Source organism: Protopterus annectens, chromosome 4.part1, assembly GCF_019279795.1.
Source record: "Protopterus annectens isolate FY-2018-M chromosome 4.part1, PAN1.0, whole genome shotgun sequence".
NCBI lineage: Eukaryota > Metazoa > Chordata > Ceratodontiformes > Protopteridae > Protopterus > Protopterus annectens.
Genome location: NC_056734.1, coordinates 762,536,915 through 762,557,401, shown reverse-complemented (window position 1 = coordinate 762,557,401; position 20,487 = coordinate 762,536,915). Strand labels below are relative to the sequence as shown.

At 34.8% G+C, this 20,487-nt stretch overlaps 1 protein-coding gene across 6 annotated transcripts in view; it reads right to left on the bottom strand.

Annotated features, from left to right (window-relative positions):
* The window catches only part of PLCH1 (phospholipase C eta 1), a 3,453,772-nt gene that overhangs the window by 372,377 nt on the left and 3,060,908 nt on the right, over nucleotides 1-20,487 (bottom strand). For all 6 annotated transcript variants that reach the window (XM_044070508.1, XM_044070510.1, XM_044070513.1 and 3 more), the window contains one exon: nucleotides 12,037-12,134. In XM_044070508.1, the coding sequence (XP_043926443.1) occupies nucleotides 12,037-12,134 (98 nt within the window). The remainder of the gene's footprint in view (nucleotides 1-12,036; nucleotides 12,135-20,487) is intronic.

The window sequence follows — 20,487 nt, the reverse complement described above, 5'->3', positions numbered from 1 at the left end:
CTTTACCAGACATGACAACCCATAACAAAAAAATTCTAAGCATATAATATATAATTACACAGGAAAAGCACAGCTTTTCCTCAGAAAAAGTATGTAGTGGAAGGTTATCTGCCAGCCTTGCAGGACCATTAGCCAACTGTCAGCTCCACAAAGCCCACAGAGGGAGCACACTTCGGCAGCAAGAAAGTTGTGAAGCTGTTGGCAACCTAACCACCGCTTTTCTGCACCTCTGCTTGAGCCTCATAGAGGTTAGCATGCTTGGAAGGTGCCTTTAAGTTTTAAAAGCTGTCCAGCTATCATATCCCTGGCAGGATATAACGCATACAGCTTATGCTACTGCAACAAGTGATCTAACTGTTGGACATCTGCAATTTTTTTTGACAAAAAAATATAACTGAAAATCAGCAGAAAACGGGACCATCAGAAAGTCTATGGCTCTGGCGTGGCCAAGGATGAACACAGGATAGCAGCAGATTTCTTCCAAAAATGCTGATTGCACTGACAGGAAATAATGATAAAAAAAGTTAATTTATGGTAATTTTCTTTCTATTATTATGTTTTATCTATTTCTGAATGAACTATATCTAAAACTGAAATGATCACTATTTAAAATTCATTCCTGTCAGAAATCAACTTGGAAATTTTCTTGTCAGTTTCTCTGTTTGAAGTGAGTTCCAGTAAGAAATTTTCAAGACTCATAAAAAGTATTTCTACAATCCAGCAAATCACTGAGGAAGAAAGTGGATAAATAATGACAGGCATTTCAGTTTTAGACTCTCTTTCCTTCAGACAATACATACATATTCACATATAGATTTGCAACAACAGAAGACCCAGATTACAGGCATAGAAGAGACTGTAAATGACATGGAAAATAGAATCCAAGAAGAGAAATCAACATTGAGTTTTTGCTGAAACAAAATACTCATCTACAAACAAAGCTTGATGACCTGGAAAATAGATCTAGGCGCATAACATTAGGATTTTGGACTGCCAGAAAATATTGAAGGTAACAATATTACTTCTTTTAACAACATGGCTCCCTAAAACTTTAGACTTACCAGCAGCATTCTCTTTTGGTCTAAAAAGAGCACATAGATCTATAGCTAATACTAACTCTAACAAAAACTATCCTAGATCAGTTATAGTTAGATTTCTATCATCTTTTGATAAAGAGATGGTTCTTAAATCTGCTTGGGCTAAAGCTCCTGTTAAGATTAATGAGACAACTGTGCGTTTGACAATGACTATTCTTCCTTGGTAATAGCTAAAAGAAAAGTTTTTCTGCCACTAATAAGGGAGCTTAAAAAAGCACAGTTTAAAACATACCTTCTGTTTCCTGCCAAGCTAAAAATCTTCCTTCCTGATGGTCCTAAAATTTTTGATGACTTAGACTCTGCATTACTGTTTATCAAAAAAAATAAGATTTTGGATAAAATAGAGGAAATGGAATGGGCTAGTCCTTCATTAAAGAGGTTGGCAACTGAAACTTCGTGGAAGACTTCAGAGAAGAAGAAGAGACTAAAAAACAAATGATTTGTTCTATGTTTTTTTCCCTTTTTTTTCTCTCTATTTTTCTACATTATTAATCTTTTTAAATATAGTTACCGCATTTCCAGAAAGCCACAAATATTCTGAAAATGATTTAATCAAACATATTTTTGTGTGCAAAGAAATGTTTTGTTTCATAATCAGTCAAAATATCTGAGGAACTAATAACAAGCTATCATTCAGTTTGTTTCTTTTTCTGAAAAAGAGAAGTAAGGTTAGTAACTTGATACATTTTTCTTTTTTCTCTCCTTTCTTCTTTTCTTTATTTTAAACAATGACATTCTATTTAGATTATGTAGTGGGTAAGAGGTGGGGGAGGGCAGGGAGAGAACTGTAATGAAAATATGATAAATGGAATAATAACTTATTTATTCCTTGTAAAAAAGTTTATATGTTGTTTAAATACTATTGCTAATTATACTTTCTTGATTATATTGCTTATGCTTGTTTACAAATAATCTGACATGCTTTAATTAATAATAATTAGAACTAAATAATAGTAAATAATATGTTTTATTTCCATCTTTATTAATAAAAGCAGTAAGTAATATTTCATTGTAAATACTTTTTATAGCTTCCTTTTACATTTTTCTATCTCTGCTTTACTTTCTTTTATTTTCTACTCTCTTTTTTCTTTTCTTTATTCTTTCTCTATTTTCTTTCATATTAATATACTGAAATGCTTTTGATCATACAGGCACAGTAAATAATAAGATTTGTATAAAAATTCAGTTGGGGCAAAAATATTGAGTTTTATTACTTATTAATAACTTTGGGCTTAATTTCACTTGCATAGAGGCTGTAATAACCTGTAAAATACTTTGCGAAGGTTTTGTTATGTTTAGATGCATTTATACTGCTAAATGAATGTTTGTCACTAGTTTTTAACAAGATTCCCACCAAAATGTTAAGGGAGACAATTTGGGATGTGGGTTACCTCGTGAACAGTGTCCTCAAGTTGTTTTAGAAGCTTCAACTCTCAGAATTCACGCAGAGAAGCTGAAAGCAGTCAATTTGACCTTTGACCCCAAAATTCACACTGACACATCGCAGATTCAGGAAGAACATTCTACCAGGAAGTAGAACTGCTGCAAATGCGACTCTGTGAAGGAAAATGAACTCTTTAACATTTAAATGTGAGTTATTTTATATAATTACTTAAGTATTTATGTTATAATTTATAAAATATGTCAGTTATAATGATTTTAAATGATACAGTTTCTTGTAGTAAGCAAATGTGATATTTTAGAAGGCATAGAAAGTGAAACATTTATACAAGTGTTTTTGAAAGTTTACTTGACTGCAGCATACTAATTTATGTTAAAAACTTATGATTTAAACATATACATTACTATAACTCATTTAATTTATCTGATTGACAAGCATAAATAACTTTATGACTCTATTCTGGAAGAAGTTGTCATGTGATATATTTTAAAGCAGCAGTATAGATATACAAAATACAGATGGCTTTCTTTACAATAATGCAAGTGTTTCTGAGAATTTACATAACTATGCAGTATGATTTATAACAATTTCTATAAATATAATGTTTTATTCTACTGACAATAATAAGTATGGGAAAAAAGCTCAGATACAAGTAATTCAAGGTTTTTTGGAAGCTGTTAACTGCATTTACATGACAGAAAATAGATGCATCTTAATATATGTAATGTCTGAACCATATTAGCCAAAGTTTTTGATTTAAATGAATATTAGAACTTATTTTTACAAACTTTGAATAAATTAATATGTAAATATGCCCTCCCTTTTTTTTTTTTTCTTCTCTTTCTTTCTTTCACTCTCTCACGTCTTTTATTTCTCTCTCTCCTCTTGGTTCCTAATATCAAGTTTATTTGTATGCTATTTGAATACAAATGTATTATATTAATTAGATGTATATAGTAGTATGAATAGTTTTTTTAAAAAAGTTTATCTTAGTTCATATGATGCTGTTTTATCAAATGTGTAGTTTTGTCTTGCTAGATAATCTAATTGAAAGTTGTTAATTTAATGTTAAATATAACTAGTATTAAATTGATAAGGTGGTAGCTGAGGTACTGCTGCTTAGGGTAGGGGGTTAACTTGAGTGGTATATACTACTCTAAGTTGGAGTTTTTAACTCCAGGCTGGGTGCAAGGTTTAATCCTTACATTATTTTCTCTTGTTCATTGTTGTATGTATATAGTTCTGACATCCACAATACATTTTGTAAACTCATTGTCACTACAAACAAAATTGAATCTTATACAAAATCCCATAAGAGATTCAATAAATACAGCTATATTTAAAGGTACACCTAAAGAAGGAGATGTAACATTACTTATTTTGTTAATTGTTATTTTGATCATAAGATTCTTATGTTTTAAAAATGCCAAATGACATCTCTAAAAGGAATTTCTTTAAACATTAATGGATTGAATAATCCGTGTAAAAGGGCAAGCCTAATAAGATACATTAATTTACATAAGGCCAACTTAGTCTTCCTTCAAGAAACTCATCTCTTGAAAAAGATATTGATAAACTAGCCACAAACAAATATACAGTATTGGTTAGTTCAGAGCACACTCAGAAAAAAGAGGAGTGGCTATTTTATGGAATAAAAGTATGCCCATTCCTAAAACTATTAAGTCTTATCAGGATGATAAAGGAATGTTTTGTATGGTTACAATACAAATTAATGGGAAGACTTATACATTAATTAATGTATATTGGATACCTGGAATTGGTATTAATACAGTGAAACACCATCTTGATAAGATCATATCATTCTCTATAGGAGATATTATTTTAGCTGGTGACTTCAATTGTATACTACATGAAAGTGACACTACCACTATAGGAAAAAGGAAAATAACATCTAATGCAAAACATTTAAATGATTTTGCTAATTCTTATCATTTAAATGATATTAATAATCAGATAGATTCAAAATCATTACCATACACCTTTTTTTTCTAACAGATACAAAACTTATTCAAAAATAGATAGGGTCTTTATTTCTAACCAGATGGTAACAGATTTAATTAATTCCAAAATCATTTCATGTCCTATATCTGATCATAATTCAATTGTTTTTGAGTTCATGATAAAAAATACTCACAATGTTCAGATCAAAGGATACCAGCATACTTAACTCAACTAAAAGACTATAAAGAATATATACTTTCAGAAGTACATTTTCTAGACATAAATAATACTCCTGAAGTCTCCATTGTCTATGTTTGGGATGCCTTAAAATCATATCTATATGGACAAAGTATCAGATGGTATAATAATAAAAGGAAATCTTGGGATAAGGAATTGTTAGATATTCAAAGTAAATTAGACTCTTATAAACATAATAATAAAGAAAATATTATGGATAAGAAAGTCATTGAAGAAATAAACAAATTAAATGAGAAATACAAAGAAATTTTTACTCATAAAGTTAAAATAACTCTAGAGAAATACAAGTTTTTGTCTTACTCAATAAGCCCCAAATACTTACATAGACTTAAAAATAAAACAAAAAGGTTGAATAAACAAAATCATATCAAAGAAATCTTTTCTCTAAGGAAAAAGAAGAATGTTTCTAGTCTACCAGAAATACTAGATGAATTTAGAAATCACTTTCACAAAATTAACCATAATAACATTAACATGGAACCTAAAGATAAAATAAAGGAGTTTATAACCACAAACATGAATAAAAAGCTTAATAAACAACAGATTAAACTATTGGACAAAAGTATTTCATATACAGAGGTTGTTACACAAATTAACAAGCTTAAATCAAACAAAGCACCGGGTAATGATGGTATTATACCAGAGATATATAAAATCCTTTCTAAAAGTACATATTCATTAATACATAAGGTTTTTATTTTGGCCCAAAATGAGCTAATAACCCCCCCATCTTGGCAATATACATTTATTTCGCCAATTTTAAAACCTAATAAAGATCCAACTAGATGTACTTCATATCGACCCATCTCATTACTTAATGTTGATTATAAAATGTTTATGAGTACTTTTGCTGATAGATTGAAGACAATCATCCCTGGCATTATAGATATAGATCAGACAGGCTTCATTGTAAATAGAAATACTTTTGATAATATAAGGAGAACTCTAACATTAATTGATTTTGCAAATAGGAAAAAGAAAGATTTAACACTTATTAGTCTTGATATAAGTTCAGCATTTGATTCAGTAAGTTGGGACTATCTGTTTACCTTACTGAAGTGCACAAACTTCTCAAATGCATTTGTAAATCTAATTGAGCATTTATACAAAGGAACATTGGCTTATATTAAGGTAGGAACATATGTCTCACAAAAAATACCCATTTTTAAAGGTACAAAACAAGGGTGTCCACTCTCTCCACTATTATTCACTTTAATAATGGAGCCTTGGGCTAATTTGATCAGAAACAGTACTGACATAGAGGGTTTTGAAATAGATAAAAATACAATATCTAAAATTCAACTTTTTGCAGATGATGTTCTAATTACATCAGCAGGATCTAATTCTTCTATGCAGTCTCTATTTGATAAAATGATGAATTTTAAAAGTATTTCTGGTTTAATATTCAATGAAGAAAAAACTAAAATACTACCTATATATACACGAAAAAATATTCTCATTAGTGATTTTACTAAATATGTACCCAATTCAGGTCAGATAACTTATTTAGGTATAATATTATCTAAAGATATTAAATATATTATATATAATAATTATAATACCTGTTTTCTTAATATACAAAATCTTTTTAATACCTGGAATAATATGTTTTTTACTATGGAAGAGAGACTTACAATTATTAAAATGATAATATTCCCCAAGATTTTATACTTAATACAATCAATAATACTCCCACCTACAAAAATAATTATCAGAAAACTGAATACACTAATGTTAAATTTCCTATGGGCACCTAAAAGACCTAGGATTGCATTAAAGAAACATACTAATAGCTGGTCTCAAGGGGGTATTTCTTTTCCAGACTTTAATTTATACACTATCTCTTCTATTGTAAAAGTTATTACTTTATTAATAGATCAGTCATATGTTGCAAAATGGAAAGATTACTGGGAGCTAATTAGTATACACTTCATGAAAATCTCCTTAACACATAAAAATATGATTGTAAATAACTCCATGTTATGGTTACTAAAGGAATTTTGTACTTCACCTATTACACCTAAACATATAGTTAGTTACCCATTAAACATTATTATTAGCTATCGTAACTTTATATTCATGCATCCTAAATATAGGGAATGGAATTTTATTATATTCCTATAATGTATACTCGGGTATGCTTTTGTCATCTACTTCTGAAGGAACCCATTTAGCTATAGATAATGATCTAAAGTACTGGTATCAGTTGATATCTGATAATAAAGTTAAAAATCTAGATTTCTTAAAACAAGAATTTGATCTAAGAGAAACTTGCTGGTTAGAGGTTCAGACCTTTAGACAACATCTCATTGATAAAATAGATCTAATGTCTATAACAGTTAAAGAATCTATTCCAACACTGATTGATTACTTGATATTAAATTTACAACATAAAGTTTCTGATAAAGGAAAGCTTTCATACATACATAAAATTATCAGACAAGAAACTTTTACAGTGTAGATACCTACTGGAATTATTTCACTTCCATTAATGGGGACCCACCAAACCAACAAGATAAACAATATATATTGGAATCTGCTTACAAAACTGTCTTCCATTGTCTGGAGACTTTTTACATGGAAATTTTTACATAGATCTTTTTATACACCTTTGATGATGAATAAAATAAATAATAAAGATAATCTATGTAAAAGATGTAATGTAGAAATTAATGCTGACTGGGCTCATATGTTTTATGACTGTATAAAATTGAAAGAATATTGGAAGTCAATTAATGAATTTTTGCAGGCTCTTTTTACAGATAATTTCATTATTTCTAAATCTCTTATATTATTCAACACACCTGTACCTCAAAGTGTTAAAAGATTAAGCTTCCCTTGTTATGGTCTATTCTAGCAGTGGCTAGGAAAATAATAACCAGAAATTGGATTTCAGATACACCTCCTTCGTTCAATGAATTTAAAAATGTTATGAATATAGTGTGCCATATGGAAATAAACACAATAAGGTCAAGAACAACTAGGAAAACATCTTATTATATTGTATGGGATAATTTACAAAACCTGTTAAAAAAATCTTAACTTCAATAGCATGGTATTTTAGTTTAATTAAATGATCTGATTGTAGTGGATGTCTCTGTAAATACTTTGGTTGTTTTGTTGAATGTTATAATCATATCTATTTTAATTACTTGTATAAAATTGTTATGATATTTCTCTTGTATGTTAAAACAATAAACTTGTTTAAAAAAAAAAAAGAAAGTCTATGGCTCTGTTTAGAAAAGTTAGATAATTACTATTATACAATGACTGGCCGTTAACATTCCAAAAGGAGCATGCTGATTGCCCTTTGTAAACCGAGAATATACCAATGATAAAAGTCCAGCTGCTAAAGTTATCATTGAGTGGTCAGACTTTTTTTTTCTATTATTATGTGGTAGACACACATTAGTCTGAATGAAAACCTCAAACTGAAATATGTATCACTATTTAGTGACTTCATTCCTAAACCTCAAACTGAAATGTGTATCACTATTTAGTGACTTAATTCCTCATAAAATGTATTTCTTTCCGACAAATCGCTGAGGAAGAAAGTCGATAAATAATGACAGGCATTTCAGTTTTAGACTCTCTTTCCTTCAGACAATACACACATATTCACATTTTTTTTTTAAATAAAAGATTGAGAGGTACACATGACACCACAGGAAATACAAGAAAAAGCAGGTATGTTCTGCAAATTAAAACATACCTGATTTTCCTTGTATTTTCCTCTTTCTCATACCTCTACACTATAGGGAGGTTACAATTTTTTTCTTTCAAAAAAAAAAAATAGCAACAGAGGTCATCCTTTCTCTGTTGGTTGCTTGCTAAATCAGTGAGGTACTGTCTAAGCCTGGGAATGCAAGTCCCATACACATGTGCAGTGCATCATCAAATAGCACAATCAGGAAACAATGTGGAAGAACACCACAAAACCATCATACAAAGACATTATTTAAGAAAAGTAAGTGATTTTCTTCTCAAATAATGTCATTGTATAATAGCAATACCTGACTCCATGGTGTGGTATATTGAAGATTTACACACAGTTGAGCTTTGTTTAATCACTCGGGCTTCAATTTCGTGATTAAACTACATCAACAGTGGGTAAATCTTAAATATGCCATACCTACGTCATTGATTACTGCTATATTAAAAGATAGATCCCTGGATTCAAAAAGTCTTACCTAGATACAGAAGCCTCCACTTGGAAGGTACGTGCATTGAAGTAAGCCTTTCCACATGCCTCCTGCTACAGTCTGCCATTAGCAGGGGATGTGCTATAATGAGCTGTCTCACTGGGAAAACCACATGCTAACGCTGCACTTCAGGGAAGTGCCTCATGCTAATTAGCCATATGCTCGCCACTGGAAATGGTTGTGGCTTCGGACTAACTTAGCCAAGCTAATTTTTCCCCTAAGAGGAAAAAGTGATTACCATTTTTGACGGTGTTCATCCACTCACTCCTAAATGAGTAGTCATGGTATAAGTAGGTATAGCACAGAGGCATGGGGGTCGGTGTGTGTCTGCATGAGCAAAAAGGTAGATGAATGGATGTGGGTATGTGGGGGTGGGTATGCCCTGTTCACAGTACAGAAAAGCAGACTACATTCCACAGTTTTACTTGTCAAACTGGTATTAATAAATATAATAAGGCAAACATGTTTAGCTTCTGTACGATTTTATAGGCTATGTTATGGGACATAAAAACATTCTAGTGATGCTGAGTTCTGCTAATTGGATGCATACACAAAATTAAAATCAGTCTGGGATTGTGTTCTTCAGAAGGACTGCATTAAGTTTCCACTGAGCTTGTATTTCTTCACCTTTAAAACATTTTGTCATGGTAAACTGTACAACTTAGCAATGAAAAGTTAAGAAGAAAAGATTCTAGGATTAGAAGTGCATTAGAATCAACTAAGTCAGGTGAATATTTATGGTCAATGAGCCCACAAAATACTTTAAGTGACTTGCAAATGCCTTTAGAACATGATTTGTAAATGCATTTTAAAACACTCTCCCACCACGGCATTCTCCTCTAGAGTCCAACAACTTGGACAACATCAGTGGACTTGTATAGGAGGCTAACTGAAAGGCAGGACTCAGCAAGTGAGGGTTTTGAACTCCTCACTAAATCTACCAAACTGACACGTGACTCTTCTTAGTCATCTACATTGTGCTCCTGATTATGTGGAATTCTCTGACAAAATAAGCAAACCCCTTTCACCATCCCCCGACCCCGATGCTTATATATACTAACTTAAAAATAATCTTACCTTACAGATGAGGAATTATGCCACATGGCAATCTTGGACTTAGCATATGCCAAAGTCCCCACATTCGCACATTCAGTCCTTTTCTGGGACTTATATGTACAAGCCCTAAGAACCTGAAATCATTATTTCTTTTTATACAAACTTTACTTTAGAGCCAGGACACCTACAGGCTGTCTCTGCAATCTCACAAGAAAGCAGACCACCTGATAAGAGCTTCCAAGACAAAGAAGACATGCAGACTCCTTACAGTAGCTACTCCATATCCAAAATGCGTGAAATTAAGTGAAGAACCAAGCACTCTTAGGAAACAACACTAACTGCTGTGCTAACTTCTTATTTACTTACTATTTTCAATCAGACCTGTACAGCATGTGAAATACTAAATGAGAAAGCCTGCAACAAAGCAAACCAGCACTGGTGAAGTTGTCTTCTATCCATTTGTTAATCCTGTACTCTGCAGAGCTTGTTTACTTCTACAGTACATAGATCTACAGGTAAACCTTAATGTAAAGCCACAGGCTTCTCTACAAAAAATGCCTCAGGTCTCAAATGATACAACATGTGTGATGGAGTTTCTAAAACATTTAAACAAATTACCAAGGTTAATACTGGAAGATTTGCCTTGCAGCTTACAGCGATGTTCAGTCTCACCCCATTACACAAATAATGGGACAAGAATAAGAAATGGGTCTGAAAATCATTATGGTAACTTTCTGTTGTGACTTCTTAACCTGAACTCTTCTAGCTGAGCTCTGCTTACAATGCAAATAATTCCACACCCACTTTTGCCCAGCAAATATTCATCGCTTTCAAATGGAGGCAATCTTGTACAGCATTTTCCCAACATTTTCTTTAAAAAATACATAAGCATGGCTCTGGAATGATGCAGTCTGGGCAATGTTTCAAAGCGGCCTTGCCTCTCCTTCAGTGACCAAAAGCATCAGTAAAGAACCATAGTGACCCTACAGTCAACAGTGCTTCACCCTTGTAATACAAAGACATACAGTAGGGGTTAGAGCAGCTAATCGCAAGTACCGAGTAAAAAAAGGTAATGGAATATTTATGACATTACCCAACCACCGTCGCCCTACCTCATCAACTCACATCAGTGCTCATTAAACAAGGACATCTATAAAACTGAGCTAATACATTAAAAACGGACATGTTATACTCTTAACAAATATAATTACATAACCTACAACCTGATTATAGTACATTAGCATCTTAACATTTGTTTATGAAGTGTTTAACTGCTTATTGTTAAGCATGCTACAAAACTAAAATCTGCACAACAGCTTGGATAATGTTAAAATCAGTAAGAAGACAAAGATAAGGACTATCAAAGAATAAACTCATTAACAACAACAACAAAATATATAAATAAAACAAATCACAATAAGAATTAATTAGATTTAAAGGATTTTACAGTTGTCTAACAACTATCTGGGCAAACTTGTGGTTAGGGTTCAAGTAAAAACATTAAAAGGATGGTACTTCAGGAAGATATAACATTGAATGAATATATACACTACCATTTTTTAGTACAGAGAAGTGTCCTTTGTAGGATTAATATGAGGAGGACAACAAAATCATATTTGTGCTTGCCTAAGAGATCAGCAGTGACCCATTATGTACACAAATAACTAAATTAAAATCATTTGTGCAACATTTCATACATCTGCAATCAAATGCCTTACCCTAATCAATAATATCATTACACATACCATAATCAGCAATACCCTGTGCTATCTACAATACTGTTAACTTATCATCAATGACAATATCTTGTGCTAGCTATAATTCTGTTAACTTACCATCATCAACAATATCCTGTGCTATCTATAATACCATTAACTTACTATCATCAACGATATCCGATGCTATCTTTTTACTGTTAACTTGCCGTCATCAACGATATCCTGTGTTATCTACAATACTGTTAACTTACCATCATCAACGATATCCTGTGCTGTCTGTAATACTGTTAACTTACCATCATTGACAATATCCTGTGCTGTCTATAATACTGTTAACTTACCATCATCAACAACATCCTGCGCTGCCACAGAGTTTGTGTACATCACAAGGTCAGACAGTTCTCGACAAAGCTTCATGGTTTTTCCACGACGTCCTATTCTGTTAAAGAAAAGAAGGTTAGATTTGACAACATAAATAGTTAGTTAATAGTATCAACACATACCAAAAACGTTTATCAGTTAGTTAATTTTATATAAATATATGCTATGACAACTTAAGAATATTTTTAATTCCGGTTTTCAACTGTTTTCCTTCCTATAACATGCAAGAAAACTTACTATAGTTGCCATCCCAACAGTTATAAAAACACTTGTCTTGAAATGTTGCAAATGTAGAGGAACTTGCAGTTCCATTCAGAAATTCTCTTTCGCCAAGTAAAAAGACATGTTACAGGGATATTCAATATTCATGGATGTTCACTGGGATAATTTTTATATTGTACTCACAAGAAAATCAACTGTGCTCCATTCTCGAAGAGAGAGAGAGAGATGCCATGGTCTACAGCTCACAGCAGGACTCTCAGTGTCTCTGTCCACACAGGTTATGAGTGCATGTTGTCTTCGTTTTAATGTATGACATCACTGACAGGCTTTTGCACCCAAAACAGTATTAATTTTAGACTCTGTTCCCTTTCCAGAAGTGGTAGAGCATGGAGCACTGTTGTTTCCTTGAGAAAGTTGATGCTTATCTCCTTTTAAGAAGACCCATTTTCCTTCTAAAGGGAGAAGTCCACACAAGTTTTCAAATCAGTTAGTGAAGTTGCTCTATTATAAATTTAATATATGGCTGACCCTGCAACCAAACGAATAAAAAAAAAGCCTTGACCAGTTGGAGAAAAAAATATCTTGGCACACCCCAACGTCATTTTACTTCAATATATTAACACTGCTGTTGCACAAATGGAAAGCCCCAAAAAGTATGAATCTCTACAAGTGCACTAAAAGAAAGCAAACCTCAAAACAGCAATCACCATGCTGTGACTCGTGGAACTGTACTACATGAACTTTAACGTCAACCACTTTACAATCAGCCAAAGTTACAGAAGTCAAGTTTAACACTAGCAGGTCTGTTACATGATGTTCCTGGCCAATAACAGCTCACTCTCCACTGAAGCATCCTTATCTGCAGGGAGTTACAGGACAATAAAGATGCTGGCTATCATGATATTCAACAGACACAGACGTGTGTACACTTCCATCCCACTCTCTATATCCTCACCAAAACAGTCAAATAACATGATCTCCTGGGCCCTTACTTTGGCCACCCATGAATAATACTAGAGAATGCCCAAACTCTCCCTTAATGAAGGAGATACTATGACATATGTCCAGAGTAGACTTCCCCCAGTTCACAGTTACTACAAAGCCTAAAAATGTGAAGGGTCCAGCAAAGGTCACTACCAAGAAATCTCTTAATGGAGGAAACAGGAGTCAGTCATCCAGCTAAAGGAACATCCTCATGAAAGGTTTGGGTTACCACGGCAAACATGATGGTAAACAATGGCTGCAGAAAATGGATCAGAAGGGAATACTGTGTAAAGAAATTAAATTTCATGAAGGGTGGATCAAAGCAAGCTTCCATAAAGATACCAAATGGTGATGTGCCAAAAGACATGAATTCTGTTCAATGAAGCCAACATGGGACCTGCAATAGGATGACCCAGTGGAGAGTGACCAATCAGAATCTGTATACTGGATGTTCCTGGTGAACTCAATGAGATCTTTAATGTGATGGAATCATCCTATTTATTCAGATTAGAAAACGTCAAGTTCTTCACTCCACATGAACAGTAGAGTCGGGGCCTTTTACAAGAACTCGGCAAACAACAACTGATTTTAATGGAGCTTCTTTTGCATAAGGACTTACCAATCTTAGATGGTATTTGGCATCCACATGTGGTTAGATAAGGCCCTACATATACAGTAGAATAGAAGTTGACTATGAATAGCCCTGCGTGGTAGCCAGTCAAACTCTTGGGAAACTTCACCAGCATGAGCTCATTTAAACCCCATCACCAGATGAGGGTGGAGCAAGTGAGGACATCCTTCAGCCAGCTATAAGGAGTAGTTCAAAATGTTTCTGTGTTGTTTCTTTAGCTCAAATGCACACACCAGAGAAAAGTAGGGTGACAGTGTGCAGTGAGTTGATGGCCATCCCCTCACTTGCACAAGGGTATTTTCTCCAAACACTCGTATACTAGCACCCCAAGGCATGAGCTAGGAGTTCACTAGTATCAACCAGTGTAATGCCAAGTACATGCAAGCACCACTCTTCACATGGTACACATCAGCAAGCTGCACCATTTCACTCTTTCCCCTCCATGTCTGTCTCATTAAGTCCTAGGGCCACTAAATGTTTGATATTACTTATTTATACCATGTTGATTTTGATGGGTTAATCCTACAAGGCTAGTAGTCTCTTTTCAGTGACCCAAGGTGGTATTTATACTCTGGTCCATTTTCCCTTAGAAGTATCAGGGAATTTCCCCTCCTCTTTTCAACAGGTTCTAAGGGATCTTTTACACCCACCTGAGCTACCACCAACTCAAGCAGACGAGATCTCAGTCGGACATTCCTGGTCAACAAATGTTAAATAAATAAATAATAAATAAATAAATAATGTCTCATCCAAGGAATGGCACACTCAGGAATGTGGCACCCCTTTTATGTTGCACCACAGCATCAGTAATCAATTTACCTGGTGTGGGAATAGAACCCACAGCCTTCTGAGCCAAAGACGAGTGTGCTATTTCTTGCATCGCACACTTAAGTTACCTAGGTTGCAAGTCTAGTATACATCCCCTGTACCACAGAGCAAGATTACACCACAACTGTTAACTCAGCCTTTCTTCTCATGTAAGAAGCTCATTCCTTCTGTTGCACTCAAATGAAAACTCCCATTTTTAAACAGAGAGATTTTGTATCTGTAGTAGAAGATGACAAACCTCTCTGGTGAAGGCAGTTAATGAACAGATGTCCAGTTTCAAAATGGAGTTCATATATAATAATCTTAATTTACTGTAGCCACCTTGTAAAGAGCAATTTAAGGCTTTGGTAACACGCTACTGCAGGTACAATGTTATGCTGCCATTACAGGTAGCCTCTGGGACAAGGACCCTAAAACTAACATGAGAATGAAAAAAAAATTTTGCTAATTATATTATAAAGTGTTGTTAAAAAAAAAAAAAAGTCTGTGTAGATGGGAATCTAAGTAAAATCAGCCAAAAAAGCATCGGTTTTGTGTTCAGATGTGGCAACTCTACTGCCAAAGCACAACTATAGACCCATTCAGATCACCTGCTTATCCAGGCTCCATGCATCCTTGTACACTAAGACAAAGGAACCATAATGATTTCACAGATTTTTTTTCTCTGCAACTCCTAAACTGTGCACTTTATCTGATAGTGTGGTGAACATTCCAGTAACAGATTCCATAGTCTAAGGAAAAAGTTAATGCATGGTAATACACGTTTTTATTTTACCAACCTTCTAAATAAATAACTCCATTGTGTTTAAAAATGTCCCTGATTTATATGTTTTGCCCTTGCATATTGTTGGTGTTTTTCCCGAATGCAGAGATCTAGAACAGGTTGCCATACAATGAAAGTAGATCTGGAACTATGCATGTTCTAAGGAATACCAACTTTTCAGAAGTTTTTAATGGGGCTCTTACTCTTACAGAACCACTGTCACCTCTTCACCAAGGAAATGTCATCTTTTTAAGTACTCTTCCAAAAATGTTCCTACACTTAGCAGTACGTATTGTGGTGCACATGGTGCAACAGCACATTTACCTCCAACCTCTCATGTCATTTCTATGCTTCTTGTTTCCTATAACCTTTGTAAATTCACTTCTCCTTTATCACTGTGATGACAGCTCTGGGACCAGCATGCAGATGTATCCTTACACTTTGACGGATGTCCCACTACATTTGTGTAAATGCCAATTCACTAAAGTCTGTTAACACATCCTAATATTATCTATAGGGCAAAATCAGTGAGGGATACACTACATTTATCTTGAACCTGATTTAATAAAAAGGAGAGAAAAACATCATAGCATCATCCGAGTAGATGGCATAACACAGGTAAGAATCTCAGTAAGGTATTTATGTCAATATAACAACAACTACAGATACAACCATCATATCATATTTAAAAAGTATTGCATTATTCTGAGTAAAAATATGATTTTGACTTTTCTTCAAGATCTTACAAACTTTTCATAAACTGCAATGAACTTCAATATGTGAGGTGCAAAGTGGCTAAATAACTTTCTTTTTAAAATATTAATTTTCAGAATATATTCAAAAGCTTTATGTAAAGAAGCTGCAGTTCTGAGGCTAGCTATTCCAAACCACAGTCTCTTAGACCAGCTAATAAGCAGCAAGGCCATGCTACAAATAATTCATCACAAAACCCCACTAAACAATAAATTATATTAACAGTTATGTACTGCATAACTTAAACCTTAATCCATTTTATCAACATTTTTTTTCAAAAGGTACTGAATACATTTTTGAAAAAGTGGGTCAGGGTTTCGTACGTTATTTGTTATTTGTATAACTTCTTAAAATAAGGCTGTTATCATAACCAGTGGTGCTGCGGTAGCGTTGTCGCCTCACTCAGACGCTGTACGGTTCGATTCTCAGCTAGAGCGTCTTCTGCGTGCAGAAATGCGTGAATGGGTGTACCTTCGTTGAAGGTTGTGCGTCAAGGCTGGTAACTCGGCACGTAAAAATCAACTACCAATCATTAGTGGACCGGAGTTCTGCTGTGGCGACCCCTAACCGGGAAAAGCCGAAAGACACAACAACATCATAACCAGTGAAGGTTTCCTACTGTTTAAGTACATTAACCTCTTGAAAGACTGCCAGGAAAACCAGTAAATGATTTATAATATTCATTACAGCAGTTTGGTGCGGTTATGTGGTGATTTGTGGCTGACAATTATGTTTCATGTGTTAAAACCAGGTGAAAAGTAAAGTAATGTCCTAACGGAGACTGGAAGCCAAAACAATGACCCAAACCCAACACAGTCCATTACTTCAGGCATTTTCCTGTTGTCTGCTGCACTATCCCTTTCACCACCAGCAAAACCTGAAGTAAAGCTGCCCAAGATATTCTTTTTTCAACATCTTTACTGAATTACCACTTAAGATATATACATATATTTATATAAAAAAAGAAAACAAACCATATTGACATGTTTCCAGTTACATATATTATACATGTTAGACATTCTTTTTTGCAACTAACAACAATCCAACATTACATAAATTGCTCAGTCCCTACCTTCCCTTCAACCTCACACCTCCTCCTTCAGATAATTATTCTGCATTTATTGTTCCCACAATTTTCATTTCTTTCTGTGGAATTAGCTCCTACCCTTTTCTATAGACCACGCTGCCAGTTCTTTTACCATTGTTACAACATTCAGTACTTCAAATACAATTGGTGTAGACTGATTCCCATTATCCAGTAACTGCTTTTTTGGCAGCTACCAGAATTAAACTTAATAAGGCTTTACTATGTCTAGGCAACTCAGATCGTGTGCACCAGCTGAAAAGAATCATTTCCTACTGTGGTGGTGGTGGTGCTGCCGTAGCGTTGTCGCGACACAGTAAGACATCCTGTTCGATTCTCAGCAAGAGCGTCTTCTGTGTGGAGACATGCATGAATGGGCGCACCTTCGTTGAAGGTTGTGTGTCAGGGCCGGAAACTCGGCATGTAAAAATCTACCGCCAATCATTAGTGGACCGGAGTTCCATTGTGGCGACCCCTAATCGGGAAAAGCCGAAAGACACACACACATACTCATTTGCTCACCCAATATTTCTGGCAGGGTGCTCTGTAGCGATTAAGTCTGCCAACTCATTACACTCTAAAAACATATGTTCCCAGTTACCGCTTTCTTCCCCATCACACCTCCAATATTTGTCATCAGAGGAACCATTTTTTGTAGTCTGCTTGGGGTGTAAAAATACCTATGCAAACACTTCCTAGCAAAAATCCTAAGTTTTGTAAATTTTGCTGCTTATTTGGGAGCCGTACATGTCCTCCAGTTGTTTCCTTACAAACTGCTTATCCAGTCTCTCTTCTCAATTTTTTCTAACCATCTCTGATTGATTCATATAGACATTATGCAATATTTTATATGCCCTATTAATTATCCCTTTTTAATTGCAGCATCTGTTCTAGATTCAACTAAAACCTCTACTACATCAGGTCTTTTACTTAGGATTCTTGTATCCCTTTTTCTTTGCCTATAGTCTGATATCAGTCGCTGATACAGAAAGCAGTGTCTAGTCTGCATTCCTCTTCCCATTGTATTATCTTCCCCTCTCTGGTTATTTTCTCCCAATACTTAAGTTCCTTTGCCAGTTTTCTTCCGTAAATTCTAGCCCCCTCTTCCTAGTGTCTGTGCCCCTAACTAATGTCATCCCTGCCTACATAAGCTCCTTTCTCCATTCTTGTTTTGGCTTAATTCTTACAATAAATTCTGCTACTTTATGAGTATAATATTCCTTGTAGCTGCTGTTCTCTTTACGAATTTGCATCAAAAATCCCTCTGATTTCATCATCACCTTTTGCCACTTTAAATTATAGCTTTTTGCTTGTGGCATGTATATAAGCCTTAACTGTACAGCTCTAGAAATAATCCTTCACAATCAGGGAATCCTAACCGACCTTGTTCTGTTGGAAGGATTAACATGGCCCACTTGAACCTTGCTTTTTTCCCCTCCCAGATAAAGTCCTTCAACTCTTTAATTCTTGTCCACAACTTCTCCTCTGGTTCATAAAAATATGCCTGACTGAATATAAAACGAAATGGACTAGAAACATTACCACTGCTTGCATACTGCTATTAATATTCAAAAACAAGAGCTTCCAGTTTCTCACTTTTTGTTTTATCTTTTTATAGGTTCATAGGTTCATACTAGGCTATCTGCCCTAGGGCATTTATAAGCCTAGCCAGAATGTGTTACCCATTTTAAATTTATTTTTCTGTCTAACAGTGACACAGAAGTGATACATCTCCCATCCACTCATCAAGATTCCTCTTGAAGAGAGTCAATGAGGACTTTGCCTAACCTGGACTGGGACTTTATTCCAGAGTGAATTTCAGTGCTGAGGTTCAAGTCTCCGGTAGCGTAGGCTTGATGGGATTTGGATTTTCTGAGGTGCAGCATGTCCATTAATTCCGGATTGGATTAACCGGGCAGCATATGGCATCTGTATGAGCCCTTTGATCCTCTTGGTGAGGTACTTTTGGGGGTCTTTCCAGTTGCTTCAGGTGTCTGGTAAGGTACATCCCAACATTGTACTCAATTATGGGCCTGATGAGTAAAGAGGCACGATGACCTCCCTGATCTAGATGTGAATCCCTTCATGATTAGGTGGGCTATATAAAATGTTTTTCTAACCACTTTACGTGGTTGTCAAATGAGAGATTGCTATCAACTTGGGTCCCCAGGTCCCTAATTACTTCTTCTGTACTTAATGGATTTCCACCTATGTGGTAATTTGTGGGCACTTTGTTTTGGGATGACTATACACTTTTGGCATTTAGCTTGAGGCCATGGCTCTGGCACCAGTTGTCTGTTTCTATGAGGCCCTTTTGGAGGATGCTTGTTTCGGCAGTCATCTGCGAACTTGGTCAGCCACAGTCCTTCTGTGTTGGCCTGTACCTCCGAGAAATATATACCGAACAAGAGAGGTCCCAGGACTGAGCCTTGTGGGACACCACTTGTAACTGGTTTGGAGTCTGACATGGCTCCAGCAATTCTAACCATGTGGGTTCTGTCCTTGAGCCAGTTTGCAATCCATCTAGTGACATGGGGTTTATATTTAGGCTGGTGAGCTTATCTATAATGCCGGCTTTGCGAGGTCCAGGTAGGCTGTGCAATGGCCTTGGTGACTGTTTCAAAGAAATCAACCAGGTTTAAGAGGCAGGATCTGAACTGGGTAGGATCCAGTGTTTGTAGGTCCCCAATATCTTTATTTATGAGGTCCATGATGATCCTTTCCATAGCTTTGCAGACCAAGCTAGTCAGGCTTATGGGGTGATAGTTTCCAGGATCCGTTGAGGCACCACCTTTATGGAAAAGTCTCGTCTCACATATTCTTAGCTGGTGTAATATAATAGAATCCTTTTTAATCCATACCAGTAAATAATTAACTTCGCTGTTTTCCCATAAATATGGGTATTGCATTACTAATTTGTGTGTATGTACATAATCTGCAGCTGTGCCCTTTGCTTTATCTTAATTAATTTATATCCCGAAAAGATTTGAAGCTGTCTCAAAATGTTCCACAACACTGAGATTGCCTTTTCCATTTTTATTACGTACAAAATAATACTGTCTACAAATAAAGCCAACCTTTCAGGATTGCTATACCAATTATCTCCTTCAGTTTCTGAGACTCTTATTTTCTTTGCCAGTGTGCTA